Raw genomic sequence first — 16,178 nt, forward strand, 5'->3', positions numbered from 1 at the left:
AGGAAATGGGAAGCTAACTAATAAATCAACTTCTCAACCTGCAGCCAGCCCAAGAGTTGCAGATATATAGCAATAGAATTGAAGAAAAGAAATATGCTAGTAAATTTGGAGGGTTCTCTGAGAAAGGTACATCATAACTCTTAGACCCAGGAAGTTGCCTTCTTTTTTTGTCCTTTTATGTGGTTGTCATTATGATCACCTACCAGTGAGTGTGTTATTTAGCAGGAAAATTTGGTCATTAGAAAGTTTGAGGTCTTCTGAAAGTCTCTCAGGCAGCCATATTGTACCTAAGGGGTCTTGGCTGTGGGAGAAATGTTGACAGCAAAGCATCCTGTTCTCAAAGAGAAACAATGTAAAAATGAAGGTAGAAATTTAACTACACTATGCAAGAATTGCCCTAGGTAACATTTGCTTTTAAAACACTTAGTGCATTGCCTGCCCCTAGAAATGTTCAGTGAATGTTAGTATACTAAGGATATATTTCAGAGATTGAATCCAAATTTATAAAAAAAGAAGTGTCTTAAGGTTTTTGTATATGATCGAATTTTATCTTCAACCCTCTTTCTGCTGAGCAATGAGAAAATCAATCTAGGTCAATTTGAGTTAAGCTCATTCAATTCTGCATTTTCCAATTCAGGGTCTACCATGTACTTTGGCATTAGAACATCAAAGTATCAAAAATGAAATGTCTACTGTGTCCTAGGGCATCATCTGTCTCATTTGCAGCTTGATCAGCAATCATCAGTGCAATTGGGCATCCAATGCTAGGTCCTGGTTTTCTGAACTATATAAAGCCTCTATGGATCTCCTGGTTCTTGGTAGCAACATGCTAAATAACATGTACTACCTAGTGGGCTATATCAGAATTCCACTGGCTTGCTTAGACCCAGGTACCTCACCATTCACACAGCTCTTTCCTTCCTACCTCCCTTCTGTGAGCATGTGCATTTCTGCATGTTTTGCCATTTTCCTTGGCACCATTTTCGAATATTTGTACCCCCAATTCTCTGTTTCTCAGAGTTCTGTCATTATTTCACATAAGATAGGTATGAGGTAGAGTCCTATCAAATAGAGATCTAAATCAGAACCTTGTTCATTTTTTATTCTCTAAAATCATCTGGGGAATTTACTACTTTTACTATAAATGTGCTTTTGAAGTACTAAATAAAATTACAGAGGGCCATTGTTTAACACTAAGCTCTTGCACTCATCTCCAGTAGACCACGCTAAAAATCAAAATGGAGTCACTCACACTAATATTCCAAGCTGATTATATGAACTTCTGGGAAATCATGGTTAGAGGGATAACAATTAAATTTTCAAAACAGTCAGGTTTTCAGTTGGCATGATTATGAATTCCCCCCTTGCTTCATCCTTACCCAAAAGAAGTGAGCTAGAAAAACTTGATGTTAGGCCAGCACCCAGGCTCGCTATGCTAATCCTCTGTCTGTGGTGCCGGCACCCCAGGGGGGTTCTAGTCCCGGTTGGGGCACCGGTTCTGTCCCGGTTGCTCCTCTTCCAGTCCAGCTCTCTGCTGTGGCCTGGGAAGGCAGTGGAGGATGGCCCAAGAACTTGGGCCCTGAAACCACTTGGGAGGCCAGGAGGAAGCACCTGGCTCCTGGCTTTGGATCGGTGCAGCGTGCCGGCCGTAGCGTCCATTTTGGGGGGTGAACCAACAGAAGGAAGACCTTTCTCTCTGTCTCTCTTTCTCACTGTCTAACTCTGCCTGTAAAAAAAAAAAAAAAGAGAAAAACTTGATGTTAACCTATCAATTGCTTTCTTATTTTCTGAATCCCTTACCACACCTTACAAGGAAAGTAACTTTAAAGTGACCAGTTTGCTTTTAGGTCTTTTTGTTTCTGCTTTTTTTCAGTCTTTCTCTGTCTACAACCAACCTTTCAGCTCAGCCCATCAGAACACTTACTATTTTATTCTATAGAGTGAAGTTTTTCCCAATTCTAATTTCAAAAATAATGCCAATTAAGATCATTAAATTAAAATGTGATTTTGTCTTTTGACAGAGGTTATTTATGTATTCAAGAATACCTCAAAAAGTTTACGTTAAAATGAAATTAAAAAATAAGTTTGTTTTAATGCATTTTTATATCCAGGTCATTCTTTCATTATATACATATTCCATGAATTTTTCCAAGGCTTCTGATAGTGTGTTTCTATCGTGGAAATATTACATCATCATGTTCCTCTTCACATCTATTCAAAACTCTACATTCAATGTTATCTTACTAATAACTTAAAGTTGGACTTACAGTGTAGAAATTAGCAAACACAACATTTTGCTTGATGTATTTTTTATTTTGTAGAGTTGAATTAGAAATGTGCTGTGTCTACCTATGTGAACCAGAGGAAGCTCCTGGCTTCAGATAGGTCAGCTCTGGGTGTTGTGGCCATTTGGGGATTGAACTGGCAGATGGAAGACCTCTCTCTCTGTCTCTACCTCTCTCTGTCTATAACTCTACCTCTCAAATAATTTTTTTAAAAGAAATGGGTTGTAGGGGCTGGTGCTCTGGTGCAGTGGGTTAAAGCCCTGTCCTGAAGCACCAGCATCCCCTATGGGTGCCAGTTCTGGTCCTAGCTGCTCCTCTTCCAATCCAGCTCTCTGTTGTGGCCTGGAAAAGCAATGGAGGATGGCCCAGGTCCTTGGGCCTCTGCACCCATAGAGGTGCAGGAAGCTCCTGGCTCCTGGCTTTGGATGGGCACAGCTTTAGTAGTTGCGGCCATCTGGGGAGTGAACCAGCAGATGGAAGAACTCTCTCTCTGTCTCTACCTCTCTCAGTAACTCTGTCTTTCAAATAACTAAAATAAATCTTAAAAAAAGAGAAAGAAATGTGTTGTGTCTATACCCATTATATATTTTGAATAACAAGAAATATTTAGAAAATATCTTCCTAGTATGAGAAAACTGTTCAATTTTGCAAATTTGCTTCTATTATTCACTAACCAGCGACATTATAACATAATCAAGTTTTTGATTTTACACTTTATTCTTGTTAATGTAAAACAACAAAAATCAGGGGTGGGTGCATGGCACAGCAGTAAAGTTACTACTTGTGTTACCCACATCCCTTAACCGAATACCTGGGATTGAGTTCTGGCCACTCCGCTTCTGAATTAGCTTCTGCTAATGCAAAACCTGGTGAGGTACAGATGATGGCTCAAATGTTTGGGTGTATTCCACCCACACGGGAGACACAGATTGAGTTCTAGTCTTCCTTGCTTTTGCCTGGACCTGTCCTGGTTGTTTGCGTTTTTGGTCATTTGTAATTATAACTTGCATATGCAAAAATTTGGCAAAAACAATGAAAGTGTTGTGTAAGAAATAAATTAGCCATTTGGATATTATTACAAATAAATATTGCATATTCTAGTACTATTTATAAGTTGCATGCTCTACCTCTCTAAAGTCAGGTGTTTGAAAACAGTTGTTTGTGGCCGCTGCCGTGGCACGGCGCCTGTAGTGCTGGCATCCCATGTGGGCACCGCTTCTAGTTCCAGCTGCCCCTCTTCCAGGGGCTATGGCCTGGGAAAACAGTGGAAGATGGCCCAGGTCCTTGGGCCCCTGCACTCATGTGGGAGACCAGGAAGAAGCACCTGGCTCCTGGCTTCGGATCAGTGCAACTACAGCCGTTGCGGCCATTTGGGGAGTGAACCAATGGAAGGAAGACCTTTCTGTCTTTCCCTCTCAATGTCTGTAACTCTACCTCTCAAATAAATAAATAAAATCTTAAAAAAAAAAAAAAACAGTTGTTTGGCCAATTTGGGTTTGATATTTTTTTAAAATAGAATTTTGTCAGATTAAAGTCATATGCATTCATTTATACATTATCCATGGTGGCTTTTAGGTTACTCTGATAGGATTAAGTAGTGGTGACAGAGATAGTATTTCTCACAAAGCCTAAAAATATTTATTATCTAGCCATTTTTAGAAAAATGTTTCCCAACCTCTATATTAATGAAAGTTACTTTTTAAAAAAGTTGTGTATGGGGATACACATTCACCAGTTTTCTTTAAGAACTGGTTCTTAAAGGTTTCCTGCACACCACTGATCAAGCATATCTGCCAAGTCTTGTTCTTTGGTAGGTAGCGCTCTGTTAACTTCCCCATAAAGATACTTACCAATTGTCTTTATAGAACACTCAGTTGAGCCTCATGAAATCCTACACCTGCTTGCATTTTAACAATTGAATAAATGAAATCATTGTAATAAAATTTAGTACTTCAATACAAACAATAGTTCCTTGCTATTTCATATCATCTTTGGAGGCAACATAGTAAGTTTTAGAATAGAACCCATTCTGTGATTAACCACTGCTGAAATTCTTTTTTGTTTGACATCAAATTCACCCTATTGGAAAAATTTATTTAAGTTTCCAAATCAGGATATAAAACAGATGACCAAAAATGAAAAATAGTATCCAGGAGGAGGAATAATTTGTACGTTTGTATAATTATGTATATATACATGTAATTTCTCTTTTTTATTTTACTTTTTAAAAAATTTATTTATTTATTTGAAAGAACTACACAGAGAAAGGAGAGGCAAAGAGAGAGGTCTTCCATCCATTGGTTTACTCCCCAATTGGCCACAACGACCAGAGCTGCGCCTATCCAAAGCCAGGAGCCAGGAGCTTCTTCCAGGTTTCCCATGCAGATACAGTGGCCCAAGTCCTTGGGCCATCTTCTACTGTTTTCACAGGCCATAGCAAAGAGCTAGATAGGAAGTGGAGCAGCTAGGTCTTGAACCGGCACCCATATGGGATGCCAGTGCTTCAGGCCGGGGCATTAATCTGCTACGCCACAGCACCAGCCCCTTAATTTACTTTTAAATTTACTTTCTGGTTTTAGATTCAGATAACACATTTTCTACTGTTTCATTAGAGAATGAGTGTGATGTCTAGTAATCATGGGTTATTATAGCATTCAAGGTAACAAGAGTTTGAAGTGGCTATAATGTCTTTATCATCATACAGTTTGACTTGCCAGATTTAGAAGACCCTGATACATTTAAAAAGGTTTGATAATTAAATACGACAATGTTAAATTCTAGTTTGTTGTAGTGCAATATAACCCAGTTAATTGCAAACTTTTGACAAATTAAAAGTCTTATAAAAGAATTTCATTAATATTACACATGTGTCAGATACCTTTCATGATACTCCTCATTCATTCGTACATTCATTTGAAAGGCAGAGTGACAGAGAGAGAAAAAGCGAGATCTTCCATCTGCTGGTTCACTCCCCAAATGACCACAGACAGCCATGTCTGTTCCACATGGATACCAAGAGCTGAGAAGTCCATCCAGGTATCTCTAGTAAACCATCTTGTACTGCCTTCCCAGTCACATTAGGAGAAAGTTGGATTGGAAGCAGAGCAGCCAGGACTTTAACTGACACTATAAAATGGGTTGCCAGCAACTGCAAGTAGTGGCTTAACCCGCTGCACCATAACTCCAGCATCTCTTGATATTAATACTTAACTCAATAATATACTTTATAATATACTTTTTAAAAAGGAGAAAAACAGGGAAAATAAGTTCAAATAAATGGCAGAATATTTAAAGATCCCATTAAATTAGACAATAAATATGAAAAATTACAATCACAAATAAAACTTCTGAACCAACTAAAATTAATCATCGTGTACTAGAAATTTACTTTTGATGAAAGGCTTGTTTGGTTTCTTTGTTTTCTGATTTGTATGCTTGTATTCATGTTTACTTTAAAAGTAATTTGTCTTTGGTTACACTGCTTTGTCCTTTCTCATTGCCTTTATACTTTTGTATAATGCATTTGACTGTATTTGAAGGATTTTATTTACAAGTTAAGAAGCATTGACTTGATTTTTATTATAAAATTCCTCTTTTTAGAGCCTTTCTAATTAACACTTGCTTTTCATATTGATTTAGTAATTTTATGCATGCTTCCAAAATTTCATAGTTGAATGATCAAACTATTTTAGTGGAGCTTCTGTATTACTTGTTTTCTAACTCTTGACTCTACATTGTTAAATAAAGTATACTTAGTGGATTTTGGTGCTGGATTAAGTTTTTTCCTAATGGGGCTTAAGATAATTATTTTTTAATGAAAATATTTGTTCTTTTCTTGTGTCTTTTCTTTTAGTGATTTTCCTAAATATATCTAAAAAAGTTTCATTTAAAAAGCATATGCTCTTAGCTTAAACAATAAAAAAGATTCAATAATAATATGACTTTCTTGTGATAGAACATATTGAGTTTTTTGCTAAATCTCTTACATGTTGAGATTAGTTTCTTATAATTTTAAAATTTTATTCACAATCCATAACACAGGCATGTCACTAAATAAATATTTGAATTGTTTTGATACTTTCAATATAGCTATATATAGGAATGACTTATAAATATGTAGTGAAATAATAGTTTTTTTTATCATTTAACTTTTTGCCTTTCATTACTACTGAAAAAGTCAACAGAAAGCATTAAGAAAGACTTTTTAAAAAATTAAAAATTAACATCAAAAACCATTTTTATTTTCTGTTATATTTATCATTGCTTATATTTATAATTGTTATATTTATAATTGTTTCTAAGTTATATTTATAATTGTTTATATTTCTCCTTTGTTTGTCTGTTTTTGACAAACTAAAAGTATCCACACATGAATGGGTGACTAGTTTAATCCAAGAGATAATTATTTATACTTAAGTTATATTTTCATAGTAATGACATTAAAAGTGGATGACTAACTTAACAATATTTCCACAAATAAGATACATGGGATCTGTTAAATGATTTGATTGCCAATGTGTAGCTCTAAACACAGGATGTAATTATGTAATTATGTAATATAGTCATAAAGTTAATGTATTCAGAAGCAGACTTATGAGAATATTGAACATTTGAAGCTCACAAACACAAGAGTTATATTTTGCCATAAGCTCTATTTCTTTGCCTCTGAATTATCCCCGGTGTCTACTATTCTTAAGAAAGAAATTATATCTTAGGAAATAAAAACAAAACAAAATCAACCAAATTTAAAAAAGTGCATGCATAAGCTAAAAGCCTCAACATTTGGTTCAGTTTTGCTTAAAAGAGAAAAATGCTTGCTGATAATTAAAACACACAATTATTTTTATGTGATAAATTAGATCTTCCGGGGGTGTGAATTATTCCCTTGTGTAAGATTTTAGGAAATTTGCCCATATTACCTTCTGTCTAGTATTCAAATATGCTAAATAGCCTAAATACATTAAAACAAACAAACAAACAAACAGATCCTTTAAAGAGAGAGGTACTTATATGTTTCATATTAGGAACTCAATGACCATATTATTTTGACCTGAAGACTCTTGTTACCTCACTTGCTACCTCTTATTTCTACCATCCTGCTTGTGGTTTTAAATAAAAGAAGGAAATAATCTGTAGAAGCCTACAGGGTGCATTTGAGGATGTAGATTCCATCAGTCACAAATGAAGAGAGCAGTAAGGACTTTGTTGATATTACAGGTTTCAACATAGACAAACTTAAGTACAATGTAGTTAGAAAAGAGTACTAGTGGCCTTGTATCAGTAAAAGAAAATATTAAAAACAAAAAAAAAAACATTGAATAGCTAGGAAATTCAGTATGATAAACCTGGTAAAGATAATTTCAAAAAAGAAAATTATACATAAGGTTTTATTTATAAAATATCTAAAATAGCCATCATATTTTATCAAATTAAATCCAACAATATGACATGAGAGACATATATCATTTAGGGGCCGGTGCCATGGCTCACTTGGTTAATCCTGTGCCTGTGGGGCCGGCACCCCAGGTTCTAGTCCCAGTTGCTCCTCTTCCAGTCCAGCTCTCTGCTGTGGCCCTGGAGGGAAGTGGAGGATGGCCCAAGTGCTTGGGCCCTGCACCTGCATGGGACACCAGGAGGAAGCACCTGGCTCCTGGCTTCGGATTGGCGCAGCACCGGCCATAGCAGTTATTTGGGGAGTGAACCAACGGAAGAAAGACCTTTCTCTCTGCCTCTTTCACTGTCTATAACTACCTGTCAAATAAATTGAAATAAATAAATTAAATAAATAAATATATCATTTAAATCAATGTATTTCTAATAAAATATCCATCGTGTGCTACTGAACAGTCATCTTTTAGGTGAGGTAGAAGTATCACTTTGTGGGAAACATTTGAGCTATGGAAGATCAATGGATTAGCAGTCTAGTGATGCAGTTTTTACTCCAGTGCCAGGTCACAAGAAAGGCAGTTGGAGGAAAGAAACAAGTCACTTAGTGCACTTTTTCTCCTCATTATCTTTTACATACTGAGCCCCTATCCAACCCTATGAAATAAATACTATGGATTAAGGTTTGTTAAGGAAATTTGCTCTTTGGAGGACTACAACGTTGTAATATCTAAAGTGCTGTTTTTCCCAATAATTAGTTGTCACCCTTTAAATGTAATAATGGCTATGTTGAGAATACATGTCTTCAGGAAGAATGATACTGTGAATTGGTTGTTATTGGGACATTTGCATTTTAACTATAAATGTATTTTTCAGATTTATGATGGAAAAGATAAAACGACTCATCTACTGGGTGCTTTTACTGGTGCATCTATGCGAGGACTGACACTTAGTAGTACTTCAAATCAGCTCTGGCTAGAATTTAATTCTGATTCTGAGGGGACGGATGAAGGCTTTCAACTTGTCTATACCAGTAAGTATTTTGTAATATATAATGTCCAAACATTGATGTGGGGTATTTATTTACAGTGCACTAGTTGAAGTAACATCAAATATTCAAATATCACTTCTCAATTTAAAACTCCCTTTCTGCATATATATATGTATGTAATACATGTTTAAGATATATTTATTTATTTGAAAGGCAAAGCTACAGAGAGGCAGAGGCAGAGAGAGAAAAAAAAGGGAGGGAAGGAGGGAGAGAGAGAGAATGAAAGAGAAAGTCTTCAATCTGCTGGTTCACTCCCCAAATGGCCACAATGGCCAGAGCTAAGCCGATCCAAAGCCAGGAGACAGAGCCTGTTCCAGGTCTTTCACATGGATGTAGGACCCCGAGGACTTGGGCTATCTTCTACTGCTTTCCTAGGCCACAGCAAAGAGCTGGATTAGAAGTGGAGCAGCCAGGTCTCAAATGGGCACCCATATGGGATGCTGGCACTACAGACAGCAACATTATCTGCTACACCACAGTGCTGGCCCCAAGCATATATAATTTAATTTTACCTTAACAGCAGTCCCATAATGTACAGGTATTCTAACTATTGCCATTATACGGTTCAATCATACAATATTCAGAGAGGTTAAATAATGTGTGACTTTGGGTAAATATAGATATAGATATAGATATATATGGAAAGAGTTATAGGTATAGATAGATATAAATATATCTTAAAAATATAAGTGTTCTCCTCATCCAGTATACAATTAAACCTTTTAAACGGAAAGAAATTCATATTTGACTTTATCTGTAATTGAAAGAATGCACACAATACTTGTACACTGATTATTCTTGGTCAGTCATTAATGATAACTGGATGATTTCAATAAATTTATTTTTAATGATTTTATTTGTTTATTTGAAAGGCTGATTTACATAGATTGAGAGAGAGAGACAAAAATTGAGAGGGGAATCTTTCATCTGCTAGTTAATAACCACAATGGCCAGGTTTGGGCCAGGCTGAAGCCAGGAGCCAAGAGCTTCATCTGGGTCTCCCACATGGGTGCAGGGGCCCAAGTATTGGGCCATCTTCTGCTGTATTCCTAGGCACATTCTTAGGGTGCTAGATCAGAAGTGGGGCAGCCAGGACTCAAACTGGGGCCCATATGGAATGCCAGCATTGTAGGATGCAGCTTAACCCATTATACTACAATGCTGGCCCCAGAAAATATCATACCAAAGAGTAGTAAAACTTACTGTGTTGTACCTGTGTATAGAATTGTCTTATTAAAACTAGATTCATTCAAACATATTTTATAATACTGAAATCTGTTATTCCCCCAAATAATTAAAAGTTCTTGGACTGAAAACCCTGGGTGGCTGCCTTACCTCAGTACTATTAAATGAATATAAGAAACAGACTAAATCAGTAGGAAAAAAACCTATTCAAATAATATATTTATTGAGTTACTTATATATGTGAGACACTGTGTCAAGAAAGTAAATACATGTAAAGCAGGTGATTGCTGGCAGTGTGCTAAATAAATTTATAATATATCTGATCAAATTCTTGGAAGGCTAGAATACTCATTTAATATAGCAAATAAATTAACTGGAAATACTCAGAAATCTTCACTAGTAGAGTATTTTGAGAATATATGACCCCATTAATTTTCTCAAGAAGTCAGATAAGTGGAAGCTACAGTAGAAACTAGGGAATTAAAAATGTAACAGTTTTATGGCAGATGGTTGGCTCAGTGGTTAAGATGCCCCTTGGAATGTCCTCATCCCCTACTAAAGAGCCTGGGTTTGAGTCCCAGCTCTGCTCCCAATTCCATCTCCCTGCTAAAATGCACCCTGGGTTTCTGTAGGTGATAGTTTAAGTAACTGATTCCTACCACTATTGGGAGACCCAGATATAGTTCCTGGTATCTGGCTTTGGCCTGGCCGTGTTCCGGCAGTTGTAGGTATTTGAGTAATGAAGGAGTGAACTAGCATATACAAGATTCTCGCTTACTTTTTCTCTTTCTCTCTCCTTGTCTCTGCCTTTCAAATAAACAAATTAATTACTTAAAATGTTACAATACCAAGATATTGGGATCTTAAAGGGAATTTGAATCACTTATCCTTTTTTAAAAATATTCTATCTAATGATATTAGAAATAGTAGAAAGCATAATATAGTGATGCATTATATTGAAACATCCCAGTCTATAATAACGAATAATAACTTTTTCTACCTGTTTATTTCAAGGCTTTCTTTCAACCCAGTTGTAACTTCGTTTACATTAACTAGACAAAAATGAGCTAATGAAGGTTGGATACAAATTTTTAAATCCACAAAATTATAAGCATAACTTCTTTTGATGTCTTTTGTATATATAGGTATTGCAATGTAATGAACTGAAAGTAATGATACTGCATATTATGCTCAGGTATAATTGGTGTCATCTGCTCAAAAGCGTGAACTCTTTTTTTAATATTTTTTTCTCTTTCTCTATCTCTGTTTTTTAATGGGGCTACTGAAGATTTTAAAGTCATATTTCCTTGAATGGCACAATATTTACAGAATGCTTTTGCTTTTTTATGTGTCATGTTGTGTTAACTTTTGTTTGAAATATTTATTGTTTTCATGTAGGAAACCTAGATTCTATTTCTGATGCATAAAATAAATGCAATTTGAAATTATTGATACAAAGATACTGAACATTGTAGGACATTCTTCAATTTAAAATTTTATGGCAGGCTCGGATGTCTATAATGAGTGTGATCTCTAACTGTATTGTCACTAGGGTGAGTTATGGGATGTCAAAGAGAGAGAAAGAAGGAAGAACAGGAGGGAGGAAGGAAGGAGGGAAGTAGAGAAGTGTAAAAAATCATAAAGAACAAATATTGGAAGTTACCCTTCCTTTCTTAATGACACCAGTTGTTTATGATATGGGGTGTTGTGAAAATTTTAAGCTGTAGAATTGAGAACAGAGTTTAAAAGCAGTTATTATTTTTAAAGGCAAGTGTACCTCTATAAATAACGTTTTTATGTCTCAGAATCCAAACTGAACTATTTCAGTCTGATCTGGAACAAAAATGCTTATAGCCTACTTCCATGGTGTCTCTGAAAGTAAATGATCCTATGATTTTGTAGGTCAACAGCTGAGCCCTCCTGTGACGGAGGGCCCTAGAAATAGTAACATATCTGTTATTGTGTTTGTTCCTAAGTATTGCTTCTTATTTTTCCAGTGGCAACATTCATGCATACCCATAATTATGGAAATAGTTAACCACAAGTTGCATAGTTTTTTTTTTTTTTTTTTAAGATTTATTTGTTTTTATTTCAAAGTCAGAGTTACAGGAGAGGCAGAGAGAGAGAGAGAGATCCTCTATTTCTGGGCTCACTCCCCAATCACCGATTTGAAGCCAGGCACCAGGCACCAGTAGCTTCCTCCAGTTCTTGCCATGGGGATGCAGGGACCCCAGCACCCAGGCCATCCTCCACTGCTTTCCCAGCCCATAGCATAGAGAGCTGGATCAGAAGTGGAGCAGCCGGGACTCAAACCAGCACCCATATGGGATGCTGGCACTGCAGGCAGTGGTGCTACCCACTACACCACAGTGCTGGCCCCAAGTTGCCTAGTTTTGAAAGAAATCTGTTCCCATTCTCCAAATATTGATTTTTTCAGTCATAGCACCTGTACTCAGATTTTTCTTTAGGGCCTGCGTATTTCAATATTTCTATTGCCAAGTTTATAATTACAGCTAATATAATAGTTATCACATTATATTATGGTTATATTTGTTAACAAACATTGTGCACGGTTCTTCAGGGGACCGTTTCCCTTTATAATGTCTTTCATCAGTTTTAGTTCCATTGTATCTTTTTACATTTTCTTGGTAAGTTAAGACATCTGAATACTGATTTTACAAAATGTGATAACAGAGGAAGGCTCTACTAGGCTATATATTTTAGATATTCACAAAATTTGGAGAAGCAATAATTAATCATTTCATGAATATAAGATCTAGGAGGAAATGGAAAATAGTGTGTCTTTGTTTGAATTCCTGTATCCAGTCATCCCTAAAGGCCAACTCCATATGTGCTCATTCTGTGCCCCAACTTTGGTTCTGTAAATCTAACTTAGAGAAGCCTGAATTAAAACAGAAGAGGTCACAATATTCATATGGAGAGAATCAAAATGGAAACAGGACACATTTGTTGAGAGAAGATGGGATAAAGTTTTGTGAAGAATGTAATAAAAAACTAGGGTTGTTGGTTTACAGTGTGAAGCAATGAGAAGTATTTCAAACAAAGACAGTAGGATAAAGAAAGACTTAGAAAATAGGAAGAACATGTGAAGGATATTCAAATAATCCAGTTCAGATTAATTTCACCTTCCTGGTTTCTTACAACTCTAATCTTAGCATAAATAGGCCATTTTTTACCAATTTGTCTATTGACATGTACCCTATATAGTGATAGTCGTTCTCTATACCACTATATGTTTTTGGACTTAGCAATATTTTTCCAGGTGCATTAGCAGGAAGCTGAATCTCAAAAAGAGCAGCTGGGACTCAAGCTGGCACTCAGATGGGATGTTTGTGTTTCAAGCTGTGGCTTAATGTGATGTACCACAATGCCAACCTCTAAGCTATCTTATTCGGATATTCATTATATAATTTCTAAATATAGAAAGTGGACCAGTGAAAATAGTGACTGAGACACTGTTTTTGGCATAAAGTAAAAGAAAACCTAACCATGGCTTGAACAATCCAAATTAATTTTTTCCATATGAGAAGTTAAGAGAGAAAGGGTATATAGATCTGAATCAATTGCTCAGTAAAGTCAACAAGAATCCTGCTGCTTTATTTTTTGGTTGTTGTGACATTCCTGAAGGGTTTGTCTTTTGTCTTCATGCTTGCAGTGCTATGGTCACAGGATGGCTACCATAACTCTGAGCAAATTCAAGGTAGGGAGAACAGAGGAATGTGTAGTACAACCATATATATCCCTCTTAGAAGGAAATCAAACTCTTTCCCTGTATTCCTACTTGAATTTCTCTTATCTCTCTTTGTCCACACTGGACCATGTGGTTTTATTTTCATTTCCTAGCAAGGCAAGCAAGAAATTTAAGTATTTGGCAACCTGAATAATTGATTCAGTCTTTGACTCTTATGATATACTTATATTATAAATGGGAGCAAAATTTGGGGCTTTTTTAGTAAGGAAAAAGAAAAACAATATATTGAAAAGATAAAAACAATATTTACTACAATGTACAACTATCATAGATTTTCCAAAAATATTAGTTCAAAGACTCTGAATTAATGCATACTTCTGTGATTAATGATGTACTGGAAACCAAGAACCTGTGTTCCTCATAAAATAACCCTTCACTCATCATTATTAATAGCTTTAGTTCTATATACTAAAAAGATATTAACCTTCTTTTAATCTTTCTCTATCAATAAATAATACTAAATAAATAAGTATCAATAATAGCACTAGAGGAAAAATGTCCATTTTTAAATTTTTTTTCTAACATAAATGTTTAGCTTTCAATCTTGATTTTATTTTTTTTTAATTTTAATTCATTTATTTGAAAGGCAGAGAAAGAAAGAGAGAGAGAGAAATCTCCCATCTGTTGGTTCACTTTCCAAATCCCATAACGACCAGGGCTAGCTGAGGCTGAAGCCAGGAGCCCAGAACTCAGTCCAGGTCTCCCAGTTAGGTGGCAAGGTTCCAGCTACTTAAGCCGTCACCTGCTGCCACCAAAGGTGTGCACGTTAGTCAGAAGCTGGAACTGGGAGCAGGGCCAGGACTCAAACCCAGGCATTTTAATATGGGATGCAAGCATCCCAAGAGGCATCTTAATTGCTACACCAAACACCAGCCCAGTCTTCATTATTTTTAGTTATCAAGAAGATGATTTCTTAACATCACACCTTCTTGATGGGTCATAGTATTGCCTTCACAGAAGCTGACCTGGTAAATGTGTGTGATACCCAACCTTTAGGTCAGTAACTCTGTGTTCAGATATTCTTTTATTATTTTCTTTGCACATTTAGTTTACTAAAAAATAACTGAAGAAAAACCTGTTATTATAAGAGAAAACTACAAGAATGTCAGGTCCTCTTAGTCTTCCAGCTTTGTTGTTTGAAATTATTCAATAATCTATATGGAACATTGCTATTACAAAATAGAGATGGGCATTAGCTAATTTGTCATGCCCTTTCTTATACATTAATGTAGACTGAATAACAAAATTGTTATTATCATTTTTATAATTTTCACATCATTGAGGAAGTCAACTAGGAGAATAATTTAGCAACATCTATATTAAACATTCCATTCCTAGAGAACTGGCCATTTACCTTGTCAGATAGGATACCCACATTCCATATCAGAATATCTGAGTTCAATCCTGGCCCTGATTCTTGACACCAGATTCCTGCTCTGAAATCTTTGGGAAGCAGCAGTGACAGTTCAAATAATTGGATTTGTGTCACTCATGTGGGAATCCCAGATTGAGTTGTTGGCTACCAATTTCCACTCTGGCCCAGCTTTAGCCATAGATGTCAGCTGGGGAGAAAACTAGTGAATGGGAGCTCCATCTATCTCTTTCTTCCTCTCTGTCTCTCAAATAGATAATTAAAATACAAATTCCATTACTAGATAGCTGTAGTGTGCCTCAGCTATACATTTTGGTCTACTAGTAAATGGCTGTAGGTTTGACCAAACTAATATTCAGAGAAAACTGAATATTACCATAACAGAATCAGATATGAGCAAATTAATGATGTAAAAGACACAAAGTAGCACTTTTAACATATCACCTGCTTTTCTAAACCCAACATATTAAAATTTAGACAGATATGTCAGTAACATATTTTGTAGCCAGAACTTTATTCAGGGGACTTAGAGTATCAGCAATAATAATAATAATAGTAAATAACTTAACTTCTGAAAGCAATTGGAATATATATCAATAATTGCTACAAACTTTAAATTCTCAGATCCCATGGACTCAAAATTTTAAGGAATTGTCTTAAATCATTCTTTTAGGCTGGTGCCATGGCTTACTTGGCTAATTCTCCGCCTGCGACACTGGCACCCTGGGTTCTAGTCCCAGTTGGGGCGCCGGGTACTAGTCCCGGTTGCTCCTCTTCCAGTCTAGCTCTCTGCTGTGGCCCAGGAGGTCAGCAGAGGATGACCCAAGTGCTTGGGCCCCTGCACCTGCATGGGAGACTGGGAGGAAGTACCCGGCTCCTGGCTTTGGATCGGTGCAGTGCCGGCCATAGCGGCCATTAGGGGAGTGAACCAATGAAGGAAGACCTTTCTCTTTGTCTCAGATCTCTATCTATAACTCTCTCTCTGTCTCTCTCTCTCTCTCACTGTCTAACTCTGCCTGGCAAAAAAAAAAAAATCTTTAAATCATTCTATTAAAGTTGTAGCTTCAAGGTTTGAAGTTTAATATAATATGATTAGTAAAAATATATGTGTATCATATTTTTATTAGT

The 16,178-nt window shown here is 36.1% G+C and overlaps 1 protein-coding gene across 2 annotated transcripts in view; it reads left to right on the forward strand.

Moving 5' to 3' along the window:
* The window catches only part of CSMD3 (CUB and Sushi multiple domains 3), a 1,267,615-nt gene that overhangs the window by 902,615 nt on the left and 348,822 nt on the right, over positions 1-16,178 (forward strand). For both annotated transcript variants that reach the window (XM_062189471.1, XM_062189472.1), the window contains one exon: positions 8,547-8,703. In XM_062189471.1, coding sequence (XP_062045455.1) covers positions 8,547-8,703 — 157 coding nt within the window. The remainder of the gene's footprint in view (positions 1-8,546; positions 8,704-16,178) is intronic.

Source organism: Lepus europaeus, chromosome 4 (assembly GCF_033115175.1).
Source record: "Lepus europaeus isolate LE1 chromosome 4, mLepTim1.pri, whole genome shotgun sequence".
Lineage (NCBI taxonomy): Eukaryota > Metazoa > Chordata > Mammalia > Lagomorpha > Leporidae > Lepus > Lepus europaeus.